At 55.5% G+C, this 22661-nt stretch overlaps 1 protein-coding gene across 3 annotated transcripts in view; it reads right to left on the reverse strand.

Annotated features, from left to right (window-relative positions):
* The window catches only part of dock5 (dedicator of cytokinesis 5), a 150382-nt gene that overhangs the window by 99857 nt on the left and 27864 nt on the right, over window positions 1–22661 (reverse strand). For all 3 annotated transcript variants that reach the window (XR_013889829.1, XM_080217153.1, XM_080217152.1), the window contains 2 exons: window positions 13643–13726; window positions 9715–9755 (listed from right to left, as the gene is read on the reverse strand). Coding sequence is in view for 2 of the 3 variants with exons in the window: in XM_080217153.1 (XP_080073279.1) it covers window positions 9715–9755; window positions 13643–13726 (125 nt within the window). In the remaining variant the exon portion in view is untranslated. The remainder of the gene's footprint in view (window positions 1–9714; window positions 9756–13642; window positions 13727–22661) is intronic.

Here is a 22661-nt window from a genome sequence, read left to right on the forward strand (position 1 = left end):
GGGTTAGCCCTGCTCCCTCAGCCAGTCAGGCACAGTGGGTTAGCCCTGCTCCCTCAGCCAGTCAGGCACAGTGGGTTAGCCCTGCTCCCTCAGCCAGTCAGGCACAGTGGGTTAGCCCTGCTCCCTCAGCCAGTCAGGCACAGTGGGTTAGCCCTGCTCCCTCAGTGCCAGTCAGGCACAGTGGGTTAGCCCTGCTCCCTCAGCCAGTCAGGCACAGTGGGTTAGCCCTGCTCCCTCAGCCAGTCAGGCACAGTGGGTTAGCCCTGCTCCCTCAGCCAGTCAGGCACAGTGGCACAGTGGGTTAGCCCTGCTCCCTCAGCCAGTCAGGCACAGTGGGTTAGCCCTGCTCCCTCAGCCAGTCAGGCACAGTGGGTTCGCCCTGCTCCCTCAGTGCCAGTCAGGCACAGTGGGTTAGCCCTGCTCCCTCAGCCAGTCAGGCACAGTGGGTTAGCCCTGCTCCCTCAGCCAGTCAGGCACAGTGGGTTAGCCCTGCTCCCTCAGCCAGTCAGGCACAGTGGGTTAGCCCTGCTCCCTCAGCCAGTCAGGCACAGTGGGTTAGCCCTGCTCCCTCAGCCAGTCAGGCACAGTGGGTTAGCCCTGCTCCCTCAGTGCCAGTCAGGCACGGTGGGTTAGCCCTGCTCCCTCAGCCAGTCAGGCACAGTGGGTTAGCCCTGCTCCCTCAGCCAGTCAGGCACAGTGGGTTAGCCCTGCTCCCTCAGCCAGTCAGGCACAGTGGGTTAGCCCTGCTCCCTCAGCCAGTCAGGCACAGTGGGTTAGCCCTGCTCCCTCAGCCAGTCAGGCACAGTGGGTTAGCCCTGCTCCCTCAGCCAGTCAGGCACAGTGGGTTAGCCCTGCTCCCTCAGTGCCAGTCAGGCACAGTGGGTTAGCCCTGCTCCCTCAGCCAGTCAGGCACAGTGGGTTAGCCCTGCTCCCTCAGCCAGTCAGGCACAGTGGGTTAGCCCTGCTCCCTCAGCCAGTCAGGCACAGTGGCACAGTGGGTTAGCCCTGCTCCCTCAGCCAGTCAGGCACAGTGGGTTAGCCCTGCTCCCTCAGCCAGTCAGGCACAGTGGGTTCGCCCTGCTCCCTCAGTGCCAGTCAGGCACAGTGGGTTAGCCCTGCTCCCTCAGCCAGTCAGGCACAGTGGGTTAGCCCTGCTCCCTCAGCCAGTCAGGCACAGTGGGTTAGCCCTGCTCCCTCAGCCAGTCAGGCACAGTGGGTTAGCCCTGCTCCCTCAGCCAGTCAGGCACAGTGGGTTAGCCCTGCTCCCTCAGCCAGTCAGGCACAGTGGGTTAGCCCTGCTCCCTCAGTGCCAGTCAGGCACGGTGGGTTAGCCCTGCTCCCTCAGCCAGTCAGGCACAGTGGGTTAGCCCTGCTCCCTCAGTGCCAGTCAGGCACAGTGGGTTAGCCCTGCTCCCTCAGCCAGTCAGGTACAGTGGGTTAGCCCTGCTCCCTCAGTGCCAGTCAGGCACAGTGGGTTAGCCCTGCTCCCTCAGCCAGTCAGGCACAGTGGGTTAGCCCTGCTCCCTCAGCCAGTCAGGCACAGTGGGTTAGCCCTGCTCCCTCAGCCAGTCAGGCACAGTGGGTTAGCCCTGCTCCCTCAGCCAGTCAGGCACAGTGGGTTAGCCCTGCTCCCTCAGCCAGTCAGGCACGGTGGGTTAGCCCTGCTCCCTCAGCCAGTCAGGCACAGTGGGTTAGCCCTGCTCCCTCAGCCAGTCAGGCACAGTGGGTTAGCCCTGCTCCCTCAGCCAGTCAGGCACGGTGGGTTAGCCCTGCTCCCTCAGCCAGTCAGGCACAGTGGGTTAGCCCTGCTCCCTCAGCCAGTCAGGCACAGTGGGTTAGCCCTGCTCCCTCAGCCAGTCAGGCACAGTGGGTTAGCCCTGCTCCCTCAGCCAGTCAGGCACAGTGGGTTAGCCCTGCTCCCTCAGCCAGTCAGGCACAGTGGGTTAGCCCTGCTCCCTCAGCCAGTCAGGCACAGTGGGTTAGCCCTGCTCCCTCAGCCAGTCAGGCACAGTGGGTTAGCCCTGCTCCCTCAGCCAGTCAGGCACGGTGGGTTAGCCCTGCTCCCTCAGCCAGTCAGGCACAGTGGGTTAGCCCTGCTCCCTCAGTGCCAGTCAGGCACAGTGGGTTGGCCCTGCTCCCTCAGCCAGTCAGGCACGGTGGGTTAGCCCTGCTCCCTCAGCCAGTCAGGCACAGTGGGTTAGCCCTGCTCCCTCAGCCAGTCAGCCACGGTGGGTTAGCCCTGCTCCCTCAGCCAGTCAGGCACAGTGGGTTAGCCCTGCTCCCTCAGCCAGTCAGGCACAGTGGGTTAGCCCTGCTCCCTCAGCCAGTCAGGCACAGTGGGTTAGCCCTGCTCCCTCAGCCAGTCAGGCACAGTGGGTTAGCCCTGCTCCCTCAGTGCCAGTCAGGCACAGTGGGTTAGCCCTGCTCCCTCAGCCAGTCAGACACGGTGGGTTAGCCCTGCTCCCTCAGTGCCAGTCAGGCACGGTGGCACAGTGGGTTAGCCCTGCTCCCTCAGCCAGTCAGGCACAGTGGGTTAGCCCTGCTCCCTCAGCCAGTCAGGCACGGTGGCACAGTGGGTTAGCCCTGCTCCCTCAGTGCCAGTCAGGCACAGTGGGTTAGCCCTGCTCCCTCAGCCAGTCAGGCACGATGGGTTAGCCCTGCTCCCTCAGCCAGTCAGGCACAGTGGGTTAGCCCTGCTCCCTCAGCCAGTCAGGCACAGTGGGTTAGCCCTGCTCCCTCAGCCAGTCAGGCACGGTGGGTTAGCCCTGCTCCCTCAGTGCCAGTCAGGCACGGTGGGTTAGCCCTGCTCCCTCAGCCAGTCAGGCACAGTGGGTTAGCCCTGCTCCCTCAGCCAGTCAGGCACAGTGGGTTAGCCCTGCTCCCTCAGTGCCAGTCAGGCACAGTGGGTTAGCCCTGCTCCCTCAGCCAGTCAGGCACAGTGGGTTAGCCCTGCTCCCTCAGCCAGTCAGGCACGGTGCACAGTGGGTTAGCCCTGCTCCCTCAGCCAGTCAGGCACAGTGGGTTAGCCCTGCTCCCTCAGCCAGTCAGGCACGGTGGGTTAGCCCTGCTCCCTCAGCCAGTCAGGCACAGTGGGTTAGCCCTGCTCCCTCAGCCAGTCAGGCACAGTGGGTTAGCCCTGCTCCCTCAGCCAGTCAGGCACAGTGGGTTAGCCCTGCTCCCTCAGCCAGTCAGGCACGGTGGGTTAGCCCTGCTCCCTCAGCCAGTCAGGCACAGTGGGTTAGCCCTGCTCCCTCAGCCAGTCAGGCACGGTGGGTTAGCCCTGCTCCCTCAGCCAGTCAGGCACAGTGGGTTAGCCCTGCTCCCTCAGCCAGTCAGGCACAGTGGAGGGTTAGCCCTGCTCCCTCAGCCAGTCAGGCACAGTGGGTTAGCCCTGCTCCCTCAGCCAGTCAGGCACAGTGGGTTAGCCCTGCTCCCTCAGCCAGTCAGGCACAGTGGGTTAGCCCTGCTCCCTCAGCCAGTCAGGCACAGTGGGTTAGCCCTGCTCCCTCAGCCAGTCAGGCACAGTGGGTTAGCCCTGCTCCCTCAGCCAGTCAGGCACAGTGGGTTAGCCCTGCTCCCTCAGTGCCAGTCAGGCACAGTGGGTTAGCCCTGCTCCCTCAGCCAGTCAGGCACAGTGGCACAGTGGGTTAGCCCTGCTCCCTCAGCCAGTCAGGCACAGTGGGTTAGCCCTGCTCCCTCAGCCAGTCAGGCACAGTGGGTTAGCCCTGCTCCCTCAGCCAGTCAGGCACAGTGGGTTAGCCCTGCTCCCTCAGCCAGTCAGGCACAGTGGGTTAGCCCTGCTCCCTCAGCCAGTCAGGCACAGTGGGTTAGCCCTGCTCCCTCAGCCAGTCAGACACAGTGGGTTAGCCCTGCTCCCTCAGTGCCAGTCAGGCACAGTGGGTTAGCCCTGCTCCCTCAGCCAGTCAGGCACAGTGGCACAGTGGGTTAGCCCTGCTCCCTCAGCCAGTCAGGCACAGTGGGTTAGCCCTGCTCCCTCAGCCAGTCAGGCACAGTGGGTTAGCCCTGCTCCCTCAGCCAGTCAGGCACAGTGGGTTAGCCCTGCTCCCTCAGCCAGTCAGGCACAGTGGGTTAGCCCTGCTCCCTCAGCCAGTCAGGCACAGTGGGTTAGCCCTGCTCCCTCAGCCAGTCAGGCACAGTGGGTTAGCCCTGCTCCCTCAGCCAGTCAGGCACAGTGGGTTAGCCCTGCTCCCTCAGCCAGTCAGGCACAGTGGGTTAGCCCTGCTCCCTCAGCCAGTCAGGCACAGTGGGTTAGCCCTGCTCCCTCAGCCAGTCAGGCACGGTGGGTTAGCCCTGCTCCCTCAGCCAGTCAGGCACAGTGGGTTAGCCCTGCTCCCTCAGCCAGTCAGGCACAGTGGGTTAGCCCTGCTCCCTCAGCCAGTCAGGCACAGTGGGTTAGCCCTGCTCCCTCAGCCAGTCAGGCACGGTGGCACAGTGGGTTAGCCCTGCTCCCTCAGCCAGTCAGGCACAGTGGGTTAGCCCTGCTCCCTCAGCCAGTCAGGCACAGTGGGTTAGCCCTGCTCCCTCAGCCAGTCAGACACGGTGGGTTAGCCCTGCTCCCTCAGCCAGTCAGGCACGGTGGCACAGTGGGTTAGCCCTGCTCCCTCAGCCAGTCAGGCACGGTGGCACAGTGGGTTAGCCCTGCTCCCTCAGCCAGTCAGGCACAGTGGGTTAGCCCTGCTCCCTCAGCCAGTCAGGCACAGTGGGTTAGCCCTGCTCCCTCAGCCAGTCAGGCACAGTGGGGTTAGCCCTGCTCCCTCAGCCAGTCAGGCACAGTGGGTTAGCCCTGCTCCCTCAGCCAGTCAGCACGGTGGCACAGTGGGTTAGCCCTGCTCCCTCAGCCAGTCAGGCACGGGGGGCACAGTGGGTTAGCCCTGCTCCCTCAGCCAGTCAGGCACAGTGGGTTAGCCCTGCTCCCTCAGCCAGTCAGGCACAGTGGGTTAGCCCTGCTCCCTCAGCCAGTCAGGCACAGTGGGTTAGCCCTGCTCCCTCAGCCAGTCAGGCACAGTGGGTTAGCCCTGCTCCCTCAGCCAGTCAGGCACGGTGGGTTAGCCCTGCTCCCTCAGTGCCAGTCAGGCACAGTGGGTTAGCCCTGCTCCCTCAGCCAGTCAGGCACAGTGGGTTAGCCCTGCTCCCTCAGCCAGTCAGGCACAGTGGGTTAGCCCTGCTCCCTCAGCCAGTCAGGCACAGTGGGTTAGCCCTGCTCCCTCAGCTCAGTCAGGCACAGTGGGTTAGCCCTTTAGCCCTGCTCCCTCAGCCAGTCAGGCACAGTGGGTTAGCCCTGCTCCCTCAGTGCCAGTCAGGCACAGTGGGTTAGCCCTGCTCCCTCAGCCAGTCAGGCACAGTGGGTTAGCCCTGCTCCCTCAGCCAGTCAGGCACAGTGGGTTAGCCCTGCTCCCTCAGCCAGTCAGGCACAGTGGCACAGTGGGTTAGCCCTGCTCCCTCAGCCAGTCAGGCACAGTGGGTTAGCCCTGCTCCCTCAGCCAGTCAGGCACAGTGGGTTCGCCCTGCTCCCTCAGTGCCAGTCAGGCACAGTGGGTTAGCCCTGCTCCCTCAGCCAGTCAGGCACAGTGGGTTAGCCCTGCTCCCTCAGCCAGTCAGGCACAGTGGGTTAGCCCTGCTCCCTCAGCCAGTCAGGCACAGTGGGTTAGCCCTGCTCCCTCAGCCAGTCAGGCACAGTGGGTTAGCCCTGCTCCCTCAGCCAGTCAGGCACAGTGGGTTAGCCCTGCTCCCTCAGTGCCAGTCAGGCACGGTGGGTTAGCCCTGCTCCCTCAGCCAGTCAGGCACAGTGGGTTAGCCCTGCTCCCTCAGCCAGTCAGGCACAGTGGGTTAGCCCTGCTCCCTCAGCCAGTCAGGCACAGTGGGTTAGCCCTGCTCCCTCAGCCAGTCAGGCACAGTGGGTTAGCCCTGCTCCCTCAGCCAGTCAGGCACAGTGGGTTAGCCCTGCTCCCTCAGCCAGTCAGGCACAGTGGGTTAGCCCTGCTCCCTCAGTGCCAGTCAGGCACAGTGGGTTAGCCCTGCTCCCTCAGCCAGTCAGGCACAGTGGGTTAGCCCTGCTCCCTCAGCCAGTCAGGCACAGTGGGTTAGCCCTGCTCCCTCAGCCAGTCAGGCACAGTGGCACAGTGGGTTAGCCCTGCTCCCTCAGCCAGTCAGGCACAGTGGGTTAGCCCTGCTCCCTCAGCCAGTCAGGCACAGTGGGTTCGCCCTGCTCCCTCAGTGCCAGTCAGGCACAGTGGGTTAGCCCTGCTCCCTCAGCCAGTCAGGCACAGTGGGTTAGCCCTGCTCCCTCAGCCAGTCAGGCACAGTGGGTTAGCCCTGCTCCCTCAGCCAGTCAGGCACAGTGGGTTAGCCCTGCTCCCTCAGCCAGTCAGGCACAGTGGGTTAGCCCTGCTCCCTCAGCCAGTCAGGCACAGTGGGTTAGCCCTGCTCCCTCAGTGCCAGTCAGGCACGGTGGGTTAGCCCTGCTCCCTCAGCCAGTCAGGCACAGTGGGTTAGCCCTGCTCCCTCAGTGCCAGTCAGGCACAGTGGGTTAGCCCTGCTCCCTCAGCCAGTCAGGTACAGTGGGTTAGCCCTGCTCCCTCAGTGCCAGTCAGGCACAGTGGGTTAGCCCTGCTCCCTCAGCCAGTCAGGCACAGTGGGTTAGCCCTGCTCCCTCAGCCAGTCAGGCACAGTGGGTTAGCCCTGCTCCCTCAGCCAGTCAGGCACAGTGGGTTAGCCCTGCTCCCTCAGCCAGTCAGGCACAGTGGGTTAGCCCTGCTCCCTCAGCCAGTCAGGCACGGTGGGTTAGCCCTGCTCCCTCAGCCAGTCAGGCACAGTGGGTTAGCCCTGCTCCCTCAGTGCCAGTCAGGCACAGTGGGTTAGCCCTGCTCCCTCAGCCAGTCAGGCACAGTGGGTTAGCCCTGCTCCCTCAGCCAGTCAGACACGGTGGTTTAGCCCTGCTCCCTCAGCCAGTCAGGCACAGTGGGTTAGCCCTGCTCCCTCAGCCAGTCAGGCACAGTGGGTTAGCCCTGCTCCCTCAGCCAGTCAGGCACAGTGGGTTAGCCCTGCTCCCTCAGCCAGTCAGGCACAGTGGGTTAGCCCTGCTCCCTCAGCCAGTCAGGCACGGTGGGTTAGCCCTGCTCCCTCAGCCAGTCAGGCACGGTGGGTTAGCCCTGCTCCCTCAGCCAGTCAGGCACAGTGGGTTAGCCCTGCTCCCTCAGCCAGTCAGGCACAGTGGGTTAGCCCTGCTCCCTCAGCCAGTCAGGCACAGTGGGTTAGCCCTGCTCCCTCAGTGCCAGTCAGGCACAGTGGGTTAGCCCTGCTCCCTCAGTGCCAGTCAGGCACGGTGGGTTAGCCCTGCTCCCTCAGCCAGTCAGGCACGGTGGGTTAGCCCTGCTCCCTCAGCCAGTCAGGCACAGTGGGTTAGCCCTGCTCCCTCAGCCAGTCAGGCACAGTGGGTTAGCCCTGCTCCCTCAGCCAGTCAGGCACGGTGGGTTAGCCCTGCTCCCTCGGTCAGTCAGGCACGGTGGGTTAGCCCTGCTCCCTCAGCCAGTCAGGCACAGTGGGTTAGCCCTGCTCCCTCAGCCAGTCAGGCACAGTGGGTTAGCCCTGCTCCCTCAGTGCCAGTCAGGCACAGTGGGTTAGCCCTGCTCCCTCAGTGCCAGTCAGGCACAGTGGGTTAGCCCTGCTCCCTCAGCCAGTCAGGCACAGTGGGTTAGCCCTGCTCCCTCAGCCAGTCAGGCACAGTGGGTTAGCCCTGCTCCCTAGCCAGTCAGGCACAGTGGGTTAGCCCTGCTCCCTCAGCCAGTCAGGCACAGTGGGTTAGCCCTGCTCCCTCAGCCAGTCAGGCACGGTGGGTTAGCCCTGCTCCCTCAGCCAGTCAGGCACAGTGGGTTAGCCCTGCTCCCTCAGCCAGTCAGGCACAGTGGGTTAGCCCTGCTCCCTCAGCCAGTCAGGCACAGTGGGTTAGCCCTGCTCCCTCAGTGCCAGTCAGGCACAGTGGGTTAGCCCTGCTCCCTCAGCCAGTCAGGCACAGTGGGTTAGCCCTGCTCCCTCAGCCAGTCAGACACGGTGGGTTAGCCCTGCTCCCTCAGCCAGTCAGGCACAGTGGGTTAGCCCTGCTCCCTCAGCCAGTCAGGCACAGTGGGTTAGCCCTGCTCCCTCAGCCAGTCAGGCACAGTGGGTTAGCCCTGCTCCCTCAGCCAGTCAGGCACAGTGGGTTAGCCCTGCTCCCTCAGCCAGTCAGGCACGGTGGGTTAGCCCTGCTCCCTCAGCCAGTCAGGCACAGTGGGTTAGCCCTGCTCCCTCAGCCAGTCAGGCACAGTGGGTTAGCCCTGCTCCCTCAGTGCCAGTCAGGCACAGTGGGTTAGCCCTGCTCCCTCAGCCAGTCAGGCACAGTGGGTTAGCCCTGCTCCCTCAGCCAGTCAGGCACAGTGGGTTAGCCCTGCTCCCTCAGCCAGTCAGGCACAGTGGGTTAGCCCTGCTCCCTCAGCCAGTCAGGCACAGTGGGTTAGCCCTGCTCCCTCAGCCAGTCAGGCACAGTGGGTTAGCCCTGCTCCCTCAGCCAGTCAGGCACAGTGGGTTAGCCCTGCTCCCTCAGCCAGTCAGGCACAGTGGGTTAGCCCTGCTCCCTCAGTGCCAGTCAGGCACAGTGGGTTAGCCCTGCTCCCTCAGCCAGTCAGGCACGGTGGGTTAGCCCTGCTCCCTCAGCCAGTCAGGCACAGTGGGTTAGCCCTGCTCCCTCAGCCAGTCAGGCACAGTGGGTTAGCCCTGCTCCCTCAGCCAGTCAGGCACAGTGGGTTAGCCCTGCTCCCTCAGCCAGTCAGGCACAGTGGGTTAGCCCTGCTCCCTCAGCCAGTCAGGCACGGTGGGTTAGCCCTGCTCCCTCAGCCAGTCAGGCACAGTGGGTTAGCCCTGCTCCCTCAGCCAGTCAGGCACAGTGGGTTAGCCCTGCTCCCTCAGTGCCAGGGACCTGGGTTCGATTCCCGGCTCGGGTCACCATATTCTCCGTGTGGGTTTCCTCTGGGTGCTCTGGTTTCCTCCCGCAGTCCAAGGATGTTGGTGTTAGGGGGATTGGCCAGGCTAAATTGACCCTAATGTCAGGGGGATTAGCAGGCTAAGTATGTGGGGTTACGGGGATAGAACCTGGTGTCTTATTTTTGTTGCTGTATAAGATGATGAGGGACAGAGTGGATAGTCAGAAGCTTTATCCCAGGGTAGAAGAGTCAATTACTAGGGGACACAGGTTTAAGGTGTGAGGGACAAGGTTTAAAGGAGATGTACAAGGCAGGTTTTTTACACAGAGGGTGGAGGGTGCCTGGAACTCACTGCCGGGGAGAGGTAGTGGAAGAGGATACGATAGTGAGTTTGAAGGGGCACCTTGACAAATACATGAATAGGATGGGAATAGAGGGATATGGGCCCTGGAAGGGTTGGGGGTTTTAGTTCAGTCGGGCAGCAGGGTCGGCACAGGCTTGGAGGGCCGAAGGGCCTGTTCCTGTGCTGTCATTTTCTTTGTTCTTTGGACAGACTCGATGGGCCGAATGGCCTCCTGTCCGGATTCTACGATGCGGTCACTCTCCAAGGCCACAAACCAACTGGACATTCACAAAACAAAATATTGGGTTCATGCTACAATTACAGAGGCTTGGGCAGAGTGGCCTTCTCACTGGGAAGTCTGTTAGACTGGCATCACAATGAATATAAAAAGCGCTGTACCTTCTTGGATTTGTCCCGAAGACTGTAACCCCGGTACCAACCTGTGCGGAAAAACAGATCAATGTTACTGCATACCCGTCTTCCAACGTGGGAGAAATCGTTCCGCGCAACTTTCTGGGAGTTAGGGTTGGGCGCAGTGTCGGGCTGCACCCCTCCTGGTTGCCTCTGCACTCAGGAGAGGGGTCCAGTGGTGTGTCTGATGGCCATCAGCCTTCTGCTCTTAACAGCGGTCTGTCCCACTCAACAGGGAAATGGACATCTCAATCCAAGTCAATGAGATATCGAAACAGATTGCTTAACCTTGAACAATTACATTCCCCGAACACTCTTTGTTCACTGTCTTTTGGCCAGTTTGCGATTGCCGCCTTTCATCCCAATTTTTCCTCGCCAGCCTATCATGTAGCACTTTGTCCAGCACCTCATGGAAGTCTAGGTATATCACATCGACTGCAGCACCCATATCGACCCTCTCCATTTCTCCATCGCCATCCCCAGTCAATGTTGGCTCAACACAACCAGAATTTATTTGCCTCAGGTGCTGTCTCTCAATGGAGGTCGCACACACGCAGACTCCGCACAGACAAGGCTGGGAATCGAACCCGGGTGCCTGGTGCTGTGAGGCAGCAGTGGGTGTAGGTTAAAGGTGAGAGGGGAAAGGAGACTCAGGGTGGTGTGAAAATGCAATGAGCTGCCAGAAAAAGTGGTTGAGGCAGGTTACAGAACATAATTTCAAAACTATTTGGACAACTAAATAGATGGGAAAGGATGAGAGGGATGTGGGCCAAACACGGGCAATTGGAACTAACTGGGAGGACATCAGGGTCAGTATGGGCCGAAGGGCCTGTTTCTGTGCTATACTGCTCCATGATTCTATAATATACCTAAGCTAAGAAAGGCCGAGCCTTGAGATATTCCCAATATCACGTGATATTGGGCACTAGGCCCCATTCAACCATCCTCCATACCCGAGGAGGTACCAGGGGTTAAAAGGTGTCCAGGTTAGTGTCCAAAGATGTGCAGGTTAGGGGGATTGGCCATGCTAAATTGCTCCTTAGTGTCCAAAGATGTGCAGGTTAGGTGGATTGGCCATGCTAAATTGTCCCTTAGTGTCCAAAGATGTGCAGGTTAGGTGGATTGGCCATGCTAAATTGTCCCTTAGTGTCCAAAGATGTGCGGGTTAGGTGGATTGGCCATGCTAAATTGTCCCTTAGTGTCCAAAGCTGTGTAGGTTAGGGTGGATTGGCCATGCTAAGTTGCCCCTTAGTGTCCAAAGATGTGTAGGTCAGAAGGGTTAGTAGGGTAATACATGGCGTTACAAGGTTAAGTCTGGGTAAGGAGCTCTATCGGACAGTCAGTGCAGACTCATTGGGCTGAATGCACTGTGTGGTTCTCTGATTCTAACATGTTCTGGGGGGTGGGGGATGATATCCAGCAGTGAAAGGGTTAAACTCCGAGGCTCCAGTCTGGCCACACGCTAAGGATTAGCAGAAACACAGCTGTCATGATGACCTCATGCTAGAAGGGGCCCCCTCGACTGCGATCACTCCCTCGGGAAGGAGGGAGGTGCCCCGGCTGAGGGGAAGCACCAGGAATGTTCCCTCATCCCCTTCAAATCAGGATTTAAGCTGTTGCTGTGGTGTCAGGTCTCCACAGAAGGAAAGGATTCTTCATTGAAAAGATTTTGTGTGTGTGTGTGAGAGAGAGAGTGTGTGTGAGTGTGTGAATGTGTGTGAATCTGTGTGAGTGTGTCAGTGTGAGAGTGTATATGTGAGTGTTTGTGAGTGTGTGAATGTGTGTGAATCTGTGTGAGTGAGAGAGTGTGTGTGTATATGTGAGTGTTTGTGAGTGTGTAAATCTGTGTGTGAGAGTGTGTGTGTGTGTGTGTGTGTGTGTGAGAGAGAGTGTTTGTGAGTGTGTGAATCTGTGTGTGAGAGTGTGTGTGTGTGTGTGTGTGAGTGTGAGAGTGTATATGTGAGTGTTTGTGAGTGTGTGAATCTGTGAGTGTGAGAGTGTGTGTGTATAAGTGAGTGTTTGTGTGTGTGTGAATCTGTGTGTGAGTGTGTGTGTGTGTGTGTGAGAGACAGTGTTTGTGAGTGTGTGAATGTGTGTGAATCTGTGTGAGTGAGAGAGTGTGTGTGTATATGTGAGTGTTTGTGAGTGTGTGAATCTGTGTGTGAGAGTGTGTGTGTGTGTGTGTGTGTGTGTGAGAGAGAGTGTTTGTGAGTGTGTGAATCTGTGTGTGAGAGTGTGTGTGTGTGTGTGTGTGAGTGTGAGAGTGTATATGTGAGTGTTTGTGAGTGTGTGAATCTGTGAGTGTGAGAGTGTGTGTGTATAAGTGAGTGTTTGTGTGTGTGTGAATCTGTGTGTGAGTGTGTGTGTGTGTGTGTGTGTGTGTGTGAGAGACAGTGTTTGTGAGTGTGTGAATGTGTGTGAATCTGTGTGAGTGTGAGAGTGTGTGTGTATATGTGAGTGTTTGTGAGTGTGTGAATCTGTGTGTGAGAGTGTGTGTGTGTGTGTCAGTGTGAGAGTGTATATGTGAGTGTTTGTGAGTGTGTGAATCTGTGTGTGAGTGTGTGTGTGAGTGTGAGAGTGTGTGTGAGTGTGAGAGTGTGTGAGTGTGAGAGTGTGTGTGTATATGTGAGTGTTTGTGAGTGTGTGAATCTGTGTGTGAGAGTATGTGTGAGTGTGAGAGTGTGTGTGAGTATGTGAATGTGTTTGTGAGTGTGAGAGTGTGTGTGAGAGTGTGTGTGAGAGTGTGTGTGAGAGTGTGTGTATATGTGAGTGTTTGTGAGTGTGTGTGTGTGTGAGAGTGTGTGTGAGTGTGAGTGTGTGAATGTGTTTGTGAGTGTGAGAGTGTGTGTGTGTATATGTGAGTGTTTGTGAGTGTGTGAATCTGTGTGTGAGAGTGTGTGTGAGTGCGAGAGTGTGTGTGAGTGTGACAGTGTGAGTGTGAGTGTGTGAATGTGTTTGTGAGTGTGAGAGTGTGTGTGAGTGTGAGAGTGTGTGTGTGTATGTGTGAGTGTTTGTGAGTGTGTGAGTGACAGTGTGAGTGTGAGAGTGTTTGTGAGTGTGTGAATGTGTTTGTAAGTGTGTGAGTGTGTGTATGTGTGTGAATATATGTGTGTGAGAGTGAGCGTGAGAGTGTGCGTGAGCGTGAGAGTGTGCGTGAGCGTGTGCGTGAGAGAGTGAGAATGTGTGTGTGTGTGTGCGTGAGTAAGTTGTGTGTGTGTGAGTGTGGATATGAGAGTGTGTGTGTGTGTGTGTGTGTGTGTGTGAGTGAGAGAGAGTGAGTGATTAGGGGGTCTGCATGGAGTCTGCACATTCTGCCCATGTCTGCGTGGGTTTCCTCGAGGAGCTCCGGTTTCCTCCCACAGGCCAAAGACGTGCTGGTTCGGGGGATTGGCCAGGTTCAATGAGGAGAAGGGGTAATCCTTTTAGAACTGAGGTGGGGAGAAATGTCTTCACCCAGAGGGTGGTGAATGTGTGGAATTCACTCCCACAGACAGTAGTTGAGGCCAAAACATTGTGTGATTTCAGGAGAAATTAGATTTGGCTCTTGGGGCTCAAGGGACCAAGGGATATGGGGGGGAAGGCAGGAACAGGATATTGAATTTGATGAACAGCTATGATCAGAATGAATGGCGGGGCAGGCTGGAAGGGCCGAATGGCCGCCTCCTGCTTCTAGTTTCCATGTTTTCTACAGACGAGGGTGTTGTTTGCTGTTCTGAGTGGGACACGGGTATCCGATCCCCTTGTAGGCTGGTGCCATTGGGGTTGACATGGGGAGGGAAGGGAGAGTTGGCCAATCTCAGCCCGGCGGGGAGCCAATAGCGAGCGAGGACAACCCCCACTCCAATGCTAACAGTACCCAGACTGCTCAGCTCCGAGAGCGATGCCGGGGAGCGGGGAATATAAACAAGAGACCAACCTTCAAGCATTTCCAGGATGTAGACTGTATCTCCCACTTGCAGAGAGAGCTCTGGTTCCTGAGAGGCATCATAATTGTAGATGGCTGGAAGAACAGAGAGAGACAAGACAGAAGTTAGCAACAAAATATTTCAAAAATCAGCAGTACACACTTGGGATAGTGAGAGGATTGGCTGCAAGGCTTGGCCAATAGTAGGACGCAGGTGACAACAATCCCCACAGTACAGGAGGAGGCCATTCAGCCCATCGAGCCTGCACTGACTACAATCCCACCCAGGCCCTATCCCCGTGTATTTAACCCGATAATCCCCCTAACACTAAGGGGCAATTTAGCACGGCCAATCCACCCAACCTGCACATCTTTGGACACTAAGGGACAATTTAGCATGGCCAATCCACGTAACCTACACATCTTGGGACACTAAGGGACAATTTAGCATGGCCAATCCACCTAACCTACACATCTTGGGACACTAAGGGACAATTTAGCATGGCCAATCCACCTAACCTACACATCTTTGGACACTAAGGGACAATTTAGCATGGCCAATCCACCCAACCTGCACATCTTTGGACACTAAGGGACAATTTAGCATGGCCAATCCACCTAACCTACACATCTTGGGACACTAAGGGACAATTTAGCATGGCCAATCCACCTAACCTACACATCTTGGGACACTAAGGGACAATTTAGCATGGCCAATCCACCCAACCTGCACATCTTTGGGACACTAAGGGACAATTTAGCATGGCCAATCCACCTAACCTACACATCTTTGGACACTAAGGGGCAATTTAGCATGGCCAATCCACCTAACCTACACATCTTTGGACACTAAGGGACAATTTAGCATGGCCAATCCACCTAACCTACACATCTCTGGACACTAAGGGACAATTTAGCATGGCCAATCCACCTAACCTGCACATCTTTGGACACTAAGGGACAATTTAGCATGGCCAATCCACCTAACCTACACATCTTTGGACACTAAGGGGCAATTTAGCATGGCCAATCCACCTAACCTACACATCTTTGGACACTAAGGGGCAATTTAGCATGGCTAATCCACCTAACCTGCACATCTTTGGACACTAAGGGACAATTTAGCATGGCCAATCCCCCTAACCTGCACATCTTTGGACACTAAGGGGCAATTTAGCATGGCCAATCCACCTAACCTGCACATCAATGGGTATCAGCAGGCCCTGAGGGGGACAATTATTGCTCTTAGCCTATTCACACCCACCCCCTGCGTCTCACTCACACAGACACACATACACACACACCCCAGAGCCCGTCCTGGGCCTGGTCACGCCATTTCCTGCTGATCTCGTGGTTAGGATTTGGACTTCCACCACAGTGGTGTGTGATCGATTCCTGGTCAGGGAAGTACACTTTAGGGCGACACGGTGGTGCAGTGGTTCACACACTGCTGCCTCACAGCACCAGGGAGCCGGGTTCGATTCCCAGCTTGGGTCACCGTCTGTGTGGAGTTTGCACATTCTCCCCATGTCTGCGTGGGTTTCCTCCAGGTTCCTCCCACAGTCTGAAAGACGTGTGGGTTCGGTGCTAAATTGTCCCTCAGTGTAACAGGAATGTGGCGACTAGGGGATTTGCATAGTAACTTCATTGCGGTGTTAACGTAAACTGACCCTGGCTTACATTAATACTGAAAAGCCTGGATAGAGTGGACGTGGGGAAGATGTTTCCATTAGCCAGAGAGACTCGGATCCGAGGGGCACAGCCTCAGAGTAAAGGGTCAACCCTTTAGAACCGAGATGAGGAGGAATTTGTTCAGCCAGAGGGTTTGGGGAATCTGTGGAATTCATGGCCACAGAGGAGGCCGGGTCACTGAGTGTATTTAATACAGAGATAGGTCGGTTCTTGATTGGTAAGGGGGTCAAAAGTTACAGGGAAAAGGCAGGAGAGTGGGAATGAGAAACTTATCAGCCACGTTCGAATGATGGGACAGAATCACGGGCCGAGTGGCCTCATTCTGCTCCTGTATCTTATGGTCTTATAAATAGAGGCATTGAATGCAAAAGCCTGAACCTTTTATCAAGTTTTGGTTAGGCTCCAACTAGAGTATTCCATCCATATCTGGTTAGGCCTCAACTAGAGTATTCCATCCATATCTGGTTAGGCCTCAACTAGAGTATTCCATCCATATCTGGTTAGGCCTCAACTAGAGTATTCCATCCATATCTGGTTAGGCCTCAACTAGAGTATTCCATCCATATCTGGTTAGGCCTCAACTAGAGTATTCTATCCATATCTGGTTAGGCTCCAACTAGAGTATTCCATCCATATCTGGTTAGGCCTCAACTCGAGTATTCCATCCATATCTGGTTAGGCCCCAACTACAGCATTGTATCCAGTTCTGACCACCATATTTTAGAAAGGATGTGAGGTGGGTCCTTGAGAGGGAGATTTACCAGAACACGGCTCCAGGGATGAGTCGGTTTTAGCTCCAAAGTGAGGTTGGAGAATCTGGGCTTGTTCTCCTCGGAGCAGCGGAGGTCGAGGGGGAGATTGTCCTGTTCTCGCGGCACTGTTGAACGGATGACGCATGGCGGGGTGGGTGAAAGGTCACCGGGGGCCACGCTTCAGCCAACAAAACAAAGATGGCGCCCACATCAGCAGCTGATGGATGGCTCGATCGTCATTCTGAGCCCCTCGCTGCCCCTCTCGCTCAACTTGCATGCCAATGAGCAGCCCCCTTGTCAAGCAAAACATGTGGCACAGTGCTAAATCCGGGGGGTTACGGGGATAGGGCCGGGGTGGGATTGTTGTCGGTGCAGACTCAATGGGCCGAATGGCCTCCTTTTCACCTGTGATGTGTTTTTGTTGTATGCTCGACATTCTGACACAATTCATTGCTTTCTCTAAATTTTGGAACAATGCCAGAAAACGTGGAGGAAGGTGTCGTCACAGCGACCAGAACTGCGGGCAGTCGAATAGGCTTGGGACAGGTTTTTCAGAGGACAGACACGTAAATGATGATCATACAGAGGCTAAGGGAGAGTACCAGGCCTGTGGATCACGACGTCCCCCACCCCCCGCTGCCAACAGTAGTCACAATAATTTGTGCACATGGAAACCACCGCCATTTTCCTGACTTGATTGTGGGCGCTTGTCCACAAGATGGCTGCCGAGCGGCCCTTCCTGCACTCCTTGTTACCCGTCTCTGACTGACGTTCCCAAGTACATTTGGAAACAGATTCTATCGGGGGCAGGGGGGGGGTGGTTGCTGGGCTTAGAAATCCAATGGACTGTGAGTCCCAGCAACCTTTGCAGGAGCTAAGGCCTAGCCGCTGCGGAGTAGGCCGCATCCAACTCCTACACTTCTCCCAGTTTTGGTTTTCAGAGGTCGAGCGCTGATTCAGGGCCTGTTCAAAGGGACAAAAACCTCCATGCTGGAGGGCGTTGACATCGGAGCACACCTTGTGGCGACATGAACTCGCTTTCAGTCGCAGGCAACTGTTAATGTTTGCAGGGAAATGGGACTACGCTTGCCTCAGCACTTAGTTCGTGCCCCACCCCTGCTCAAGGTACTGTCACCAGGTTCAATTATCCCTCTGTCGTAATACTGTCTGCTGCGTAGGCGTAGCTTAATCCACAGGCATCCTTCCCAGTTCACCTAAATCAGTACTGTGTTTCACTTTCACAGACTGGGAAGATACAAAGTTCACTCGACACTGTCCCCATCAAACACTCCCAGGACAGGTACAGCACGGGGTTAGATACAGAGTAAAGCTCCCTCTACACTGTCCCCATCAAACACTCCCAGGACAGGTACAGCACGGGGTTAGATACAGAGTAAAGCTCCCTCTACACTGTCCCCATCAAACACTCCCAGGACAGGTACAGCACGGGGTTAGATACAGAGTAAAGCTCCCTCTACACTGTCCCCATCAAACACTCCCAGGACAGGTACAGCACGGGGTTAGATACAGAGTAAAGCTCCCTCTACACTGTCCCCATCAAACACTCCCAGGACAGGTACAGCACGGGGTTAGATACAGAGTAAAGCTCCCTCTACACTGTCCCCCATCAAACACTCCCAGGACAGGTACAGCACGGGGTTAGATACAGAGTAAAGCTCCCTCTACACTGTCCCCCATCAAACACTCCCAGGACAGGTACAGCACGGGGTTAGATACAGAGTAAAGCTCCCTCTACACTGTCCCCCCCCATCAAACACTCCCAGGACAGGTACAGCACGGGGTTAGATACAGAGTAAAGCTCCCTCTACACTGTCCCCCCATCAAACACTCCCAGGACAGGTACAGCACGGGGTTAGATACAGAGTAAAGCTCCCTCTACACTGTCCCCCCATCAAACACTCCCAGGACAGGTACAGCACGGGGTTAGATAGAGTAAAGCTCCCTCTACACTGTCCCCATCAAACACTCCCAGGACAGGTACAGCACGGGGTTAGATACAGAGTAAAGCTCCCTCTACACTGTCCCCATCAAACACTCCCAGGACAGGTACAGCACGGGGTTAGATACAGAGTAAAGCTCCCTCTACACTGTCCCTATCAAACACTCCCAGGACAGGTACAGCACGGGGTTAGATACAGAGTAAAGCTCCCTCTACACTGTCCCCCATCAAACACTCCCAGGACAGGTACAGCACGGGGTTAGATACAGAGTAAAGCTCCCTCTACACTGTCCCCCATCAAACACTCCCACGACAGGTACAGCACAGGGTTAGATACAGAGTAAAGCTCCCTCTACACTGTCCCCCATCAAACACTCCCAGGACAGGTACAGCACGGGGTTAGATACAGAGTAAAGCTCCCTCTACACTGTCCCCATCAAACACTCCCAGGACAGGTACAGCACGGGGTTAGATACAGAGTAAAGCTCCCTCTACACTGTCCCCCATCAAACACTCCCAGGACAGGTACAGCACGGGGTTAGATACAGAGTAAAGCTCCCTCTACACTGTCCCCCCCATCAAACACTCCCAGGACAGGTACAGCACGGGGTTAGATACAGAGTAAAGCTCCCTCTACACTGTCCCCCATCAAACACTCCCAGGACAGATACAGCACAGGGTTAGATACAGAGTAAAGCTCCCTCTACACTGTCCCCATCAAACACTCCCAGGACAGGTACAGCACGGGGTTAGATACAGAGTAAAGCTCCCTCTACACTGTCCCCCATCAAACACTCCCAGGACAGGTACAGCACGGGGTTAGATACAGAGTAAAGCTCCCTCTACACTGTCCCCCCATCAAACACTCCCAGGACAGGTACAGCACGGGGTTAGATACAGAGTAAAGCTCCCTCTACACTGTCCCCCATCAAACACTCCCAGGACAGGTACAGCACAGGGTTAGATACAGAGTAAAGCTCCCTCTACACTGTCCCCATCAAACACTCCCAGGACAGGTACAGCACGGGGTTAGATACAGAGTAAAGCTCCCTCTACACTGTCCCTATCAAACACTCCCAGGACAGGTACAGCACGGGGTTAGATACAGAGTAAAGCTCCCTCTACACTGTCCCCCATCAAACACTCCCAGGACAGGTACAGCACGGGGTTAGATACAGAGTAAAGCTCCCTCTACACTGTCCCCCATCAAACACTCCCACGACAGGTACAGCACAGGGTTAGATACAGAGTAAAGCTCCCTCTACACTGTCCCCCATCAAACACTCCCAGGACAGGTACAGCACGGGGTTAGATACAGAGTAAAGCTCCCTCTACACTGTCCCCATCAAACACTCCCAGGACAGGTACAGCACGGGGTTAGATACAGAGTAAAGCTCCCTCTACACTGTCCCTATCAAACACTCCCAGGACAGGTACAGCACGGGGTTAGATACAGAGTAAAGCTCCCTCTACACTGTCCCCCATCAAACACTCCCAGGACAGGTACAGCACGGGGTTAGATACAGAGTAAAGCTCCCTCTACACTGTCCCCCATCAAACACTCCCACGACAGGTACAGCACAGGGTTAGATACAGAGTAAAGCTCCCTCTACACTGTCCCCCATCAAACACTCCCAGGACAGGTACAGCACGGGGTTAGATACAGAGTAAAGCTCCCTCTACACTGTCCCCATCAAACACTCCCAGGACAGGTACAGCACGGGGTTAGATACAGAGTAAAGCTCCCTCTACACTGTCCCCCATCAAACACTCCCAGGACAGGTACAGCACGGGGTTAGATACAGAGTAAAGCTCCCTCTACACTGTCCCCCCCATCAAACACTCCCAGGACAGGTACAGCACGGGGTTAGATACAGAGTAAAGCTCCCTCTACACTGTCCCCCCCATCAAACACTCCCAGGACAGGTACAGCACGGGGTTAGATACAGAGTAAAGCTCCCTCTACACTGTCCCCCATCAAACACTCCCAGGACAGGTACAGCACGGGGTTAGATACAGAGTAAAGCTCCCTCTACACTGTCCCCCATCAAACACTCCCACGACAGGTACAGCACAGGGTTAGATACAGAGTAAAGCTCCCTCTACACTGTCCCCCATCAAACACTCCCAGGACAGGTACAGCACGGGGTTAGATACAGAGTAAAGCTCCCTCTACACTGTCCCCCCCATCAAACACTCCCAGGACAGGTACAGCACAGGGTTAGATACAGAGTAAAGCTCCCTCCACACTGTCCCCCATCAAACACTCCCAGGACAGGTACAGCACGGGGTTAGATACAGAGTAAAGCTCCCTCTACACTGTCCCCCCCATCAAACACTCCCAGGACAGGTACAGCACGGGGTTAGATACAGAGTAAAGCTCCCTCTACACTGTCCCCCATCAAACACTCCCAGGACAGGTACAGCACGGGGTTAGATACAGAGTAAAGCTCTCTCTACACTGTCCCCATCAAACACTCCCAGGACAGGTACAGCACGGGGTTAGATACAGAGTAAAGCTCCCTCTACACTGTCCCCCATCAAACACTCCCAGGACAGGTACAGCACGGGGTTAGATACAGAGTAAAGCTCCCTCTACACTGTCCCCCATCAAACACTCCCAGGACAGGTACAGCACGGGGTTAGATACAGAGTAAAGCTCCCTCTACACTGTCCCCCATCAAACACTCCCAGGACAGGTACAGCACGGGGTTAGATACAGAGTAAAGCTCCCTCTACACTGTCCCCCCATCAAACACTCCCAGGACAGGTACAACACGGGGTTAGATACAGAGTAAAGCTCCCTCTACACTGTCCCCCATCAAACACTCCCAGGACAGGTACAGCACGGGGTTAGATACAGAGTAAAGCTCTCTCTACAATGTGCCCACAATATGGTTGCCTATTGGTAATTTTTGCACTTTTTTTATTTGACATTTACGAGTTAATTTTTGAAAATATTCTCCATGGGGTGAGGGGATTGCAGACTGGGGCAGACGGATCTTCACAGTACAATGGCATGCCACTCCCAGAAGCCTTTGCTGATGCTGAGGCCCAGCAACTGCAGAGTAGGCCGCATCCAACTCCTACACTTCTTCTTCAAAGGCTCCCCAGATGGAGGAGGGGGGAGGATGCTGGGGGGCAGTTGTGGAATGAGATTGTCAAAACAATGAGCAGTCAGGCATAATCGTTGGGATGGGACGAGAGAGAGAGAGTAACGTAAATTGACATAGATTGTTTTAGCCCTGTGCCAAGCTGTGTTTTTTTTCCTGACGATTGAAGCAATGATCTAAACAAGCTCTGTCCCTGCATGGTGAAGGCAGATTCGATTCACACAGGCAGCTGGGGAACAAAAGGAGACCCAGCGAATTCAGACAGCCGCTATTCAGATGGAAATGTGTTTGTGTCCCTTCGATATAGAGCCACCATTCATTCACCTCCCTCCCCCGTTGACCCCGCCATATCAAGAGCCTCGCTGCTCTGCACACACTGCAGTTCTGACTGTCGCGCTGACAGTCACGTCAAGGTTAGCCTGGAGAATAATTCTCGACCACTAGCGCCACTTCTCAAACCTCCTCTGAACACCAGGACTCACATCCACACTTCTATACTCCAAGCCTCAACCCCTTCCCCCGGCTTCCTCCAAAGGTCACATGCATTCCTGCATGAACTCCGTGCCGCAGTGTTACACAATCCCTTTCCATTTCAATGGCGCGGTATGACGCATGGAGTTGCACGGTAATGGATTCTGAGTGAACCCCCTGGGAGCCTTACTGCGCAGCAGAAGTTGGGCCGTGCCTGACACTAATTAAGGGTGGCATGGTGGCACAGTGCCTAGCACTGCTGCCTCACAGTGCCAGGAACCCAGGTTCGATTCCTGGCTTGGATCACTGTCTGTGTGGAGTTTGCACTTTCTCCCTGTGTCTGTGTGGGTTTCCTCCGGATGCTCTGGTTTCCTCCCACAGTCCAAAACGTTTTGCAGGTTAGGTGGATTGGCTATGCTAAATTGCCCCTTCGTGTCAGGGGGGAATTAGCAGGGTGGGTTTCGAGGAATAGGGCATGAGTGGGATTGTTGTTGGTACAGGTTTGATGGGCTGAATGGCCTCATTCTGTGCTGTAGGGATTCTATGAAGATTTGACAGAATAGCTTAGGAGTTGTTTGAATTTTTTAAAGTTTGTTAAGTTTATTTATTAGTGTCACAAGTAGGCTGCCATTAACACTGCAATGAAGTTACTGTGAAAATCCCCTTGTTGCCGCACTCCGGCACCTGTTTGCGTTACACTGAGGGAGAATTTAGCACCTAACCAGCACGTCTTTCAGACTGATTTGATTTATTGTTGTCACATGTACTGGGATCCAGTGAAAAGTATTGTTTGATTTATTATTGTCACGTGTATTGGGATACAGTGAAAAGTATTGTTTGATTTATTATTGTCACGTGTATTGGGATACAGTGAAAAGTATTGTTTGATTTATTATTGTCACGTGTACTGGGATACAGTGAAAAGTATTGTTTGATTTATTATTGTCACATGTATTGGGATACAGTGAAAAGTATTGTTTGATTTATTATTGTCACGTGTACTGGGATACAGTGAAAAGTATTGTTTGATTTATTATTGTCAC

Source organism: Carcharhinus amblyrhynchos, chromosome 34 (assembly GCF_965287045.1).
Source record: "Carcharhinus amblyrhynchos chromosome 34, sCarAmb.v2.hapA, whole genome shotgun sequence".
Taxonomy (NCBI): domain Eukaryota; kingdom Metazoa; phylum Chordata; class Chondrichthyes; order Carcharhiniformes; family Carcharhinidae; genus Carcharhinus; species Carcharhinus amblyrhynchos.